At 42.8% G+C, this 2,500-nt stretch overlaps 1 protein-coding gene across 1 annotated transcript in view; it reads right to left on the reverse strand.

The window, feature by feature from the left end:
* The window catches only part of LOC138049724 (U4/U6.U5 tri-snRNP-associated protein 1-like), a 21,682-nt gene that overhangs the window by 6,652 nt on the left and 12,530 nt on the right, over positions 1 to 2,500 (reverse strand). The window contains exons 20-25 of the mRNA XM_068896133.1: positions 2,130 to 2,175; positions 1,753 to 1,813; positions 1,299 to 1,361; positions 665 to 708; positions 483 to 581; positions 1 to 63 (exon numbers count right to left, since the gene is read on the reverse strand). The exon at positions 1 to 63 is cut by the window's left edge and continues 19 nt beyond it. Coding sequence (XP_068752234.1) covers positions 1 to 63; positions 483 to 581; positions 665 to 708; positions 1,299 to 1,361; positions 1,753 to 1,813; positions 2,130 to 2,175 — 376 coding nt within the window. The remainder of the gene's footprint in view (positions 64 to 482; positions 582 to 664; positions 709 to 1,298; positions 1,362 to 1,752; positions 1,814 to 2,129; positions 2,176 to 2,500) is intronic.

Raw genomic sequence — 2,500 nt, forward strand, 5'->3', positions numbered from 1 at the left:
TAAAGCTGCGGCCACTCCTTTTCCAACTAAAGGTTCGGCTTCGAGGATGCTACTTTCCGTTTCCTGAAAAAAAAAGAAAAGCGGAATAAAGAATGAAGAAGGTTTGCCTACAGTTGCCTCATCTGATCCTTCATTTTAACGCTCTCTGGCTTTTAACAGCCACTACGCGCCAGACATCTTCCAAACCTTAACTGTTTCAAAAACCGTCCTTTTTACACTTATTCCCGACACCGCGTTGTGTAAGATATTTTGTAACCAACCAGGGGCATACCACCCGAAGGCCGGCAAACCCCCGCAATTTAGCCATAGGCCCTCACATCCAACTTTCCTTGGGAAATGGAGAGCGCTTTAAGGCAACTGCCACACTTTATTACTAAAAGGACAATTCGAGGGAGGGTGAGGTGGGGAACGCTTTCACAGCACGCAGACCGCAGACCCGAATTAAGTGACAAAGAGTTGCTCCCTTCTTGATTTACACAAACCTCTTCTCTTTCTTTTTTTCTTTTTTCCTCTTGAGTCTTAACCCATTCCCAGCCCCCCTGCGGCTCAGCTTCGTCATCCCTCTCAACATCCATACGCCACTGAAAATGAAAAAACAACAACAACAGCAAAATAAGCTATTATAAACCAGAAATGCAATGGAGCTGGCTGCGGCTAATCATACCTCATTATCATCTTCATTCTCTTCCATTTGCTCTTCAGGCACACCTACGACAAAGAAAATTACAGGACATCAATTGTCTCTGTCGATGAGCTAAATAAGCTTTGTGGCTGCAAAAGGATTAGCACGGCGGTAAAGAGGAGATGGAAGTGGCTCGGACATGTGCTGCGAATGCAGAAGCAACATCACTGCGCAACAGCACTGACCTGGGCACCTGTTGGTAAGCGCAAAGTACAATGTAGGTCGTCCCAAAACAACTAGGCGCAGAACAGTTGAGAAGAAAGATCGGACGCAGGCTGGAGGTCGTTGGAGCAAGCAAGAGCTTGTGCGAGGAATAGGGACAGTTGGAGAAAACGTGTGGAGGCCTTATGCGCAACAGAGCGCGAAGAGGCGAGGTGAGATGAGGTCAACCGAAGGTTTTGTTTGGCAGAGGATAGCACAAACGTTTGAAAGGTATGTAAGTGTTCGGATAAGACTCCGCGGAAACCCATAAGAAATACAATATTCCGTTCGGCTAATCGCCCCTTATTTCATTTACCAACTAGAAGAGCGGACGAAATGAGATCTTGCCTACTTGAAGTTTTCCTTCCATATTACGACGCAAATAGAAATTAAGAAAGATGGTTGCTGAACTTACTCAAGGTTGGAATCTCTCCGAGCGTGCGACAAAACTCGGAAGTCGAGTTCAAGACAATGGCATCTGAAATACAAAGTGAGATAGTTAGACACAAGCGGAGCACAAGCACAGGCAGACCACCCTTAAGCAGTCAATACAATTGGAAAGCTTTTGATTGATGCTTCCCTGTGATACGGTATATCAAGATCCATTTTTATCCTTAAAACGAAATTTAAAGCCTCCAGCTTGCCACAAAATCAAATCTATAACTTATTTCAGTAACCGCGCTTTCTACAAAGAGAAAAACTAAACTAAAGATAAGGGTTAGAGAGACAGAACTTGCGAGTTAAAGAAAAATGGAATCGCCATTTGATTTCACTTCAATACACAATATCGATTTGTTGTCATGCTCCCGACCGTTCTCGTTGTAAGAGGTCTCCCTTAAAAATATTAGACAATGATGAAATCAATGTACCCTTGTTGCCATTCTCCTCGTCTTTTTCTTGTTTTACAACTGTCGCTAGTGCCTCCATAACCTGAAAATATACCACAAGGCGACAGTTAGGACAATGTCTAAAGTAGCACAACCTTGTCTAAAGAGTAACAAAGGGATAATGGATGACAACCTTCAGCCCCACACCACAGTTTTCTGTCAAGCAAAGAATGGTGCGAGCCCAAGATATTTATCTGCCCCCTACATGTACATGTATAATGACTAATGTAGTTCTTCTCCAAATATGGTTACAACTGTCTCTCCAACATTCTAGAGCCTTTCACTGACCAAACTGCAAGGTTTCCGTCTCACAGCAAAACCCAAACGCTGACTACAAGGACTGTATAAATTGCACACACCCTTTCAACGCCGGTTGCTTCCTTTTTCTGTTTTAATCGACGAGATCTAAGATAAAGAGAAAGGTTCATTGGTTAGGGAACCGACTATACCTACATACATACATACACACATAGCTTCATTTCGATTCGGATTTTTAGAGTAGCAAAGAAATAAGCTAGTACCTCCGACCGCTGTCGGATAATACATTTTTACGACATTCAAGGCCTGAACAGTAAACCTTTGTTTCACCAAAACTGTCTGACAATTCTGCTATGTAAGCTAACAAATTTCCTTCGCTCACAAATATTCTCATTGATGAAAAGACAAGAACAACATCCTCCTACAACACAATTGGTGTCATTTTTAATGACTTTCCATGCTCCATTTCATA

Source organism: Montipora capricornis, chromosome 5 (genome assembly GCF_036669925.1).
Source record: "Montipora capricornis isolate CH-2021 chromosome 5, ASM3666992v2, whole genome shotgun sequence".
Classification (NCBI taxonomy): Eukaryota; Metazoa; Cnidaria; class Anthozoa; order Scleractinia; family Acroporidae; genus Montipora; species Montipora capricornis.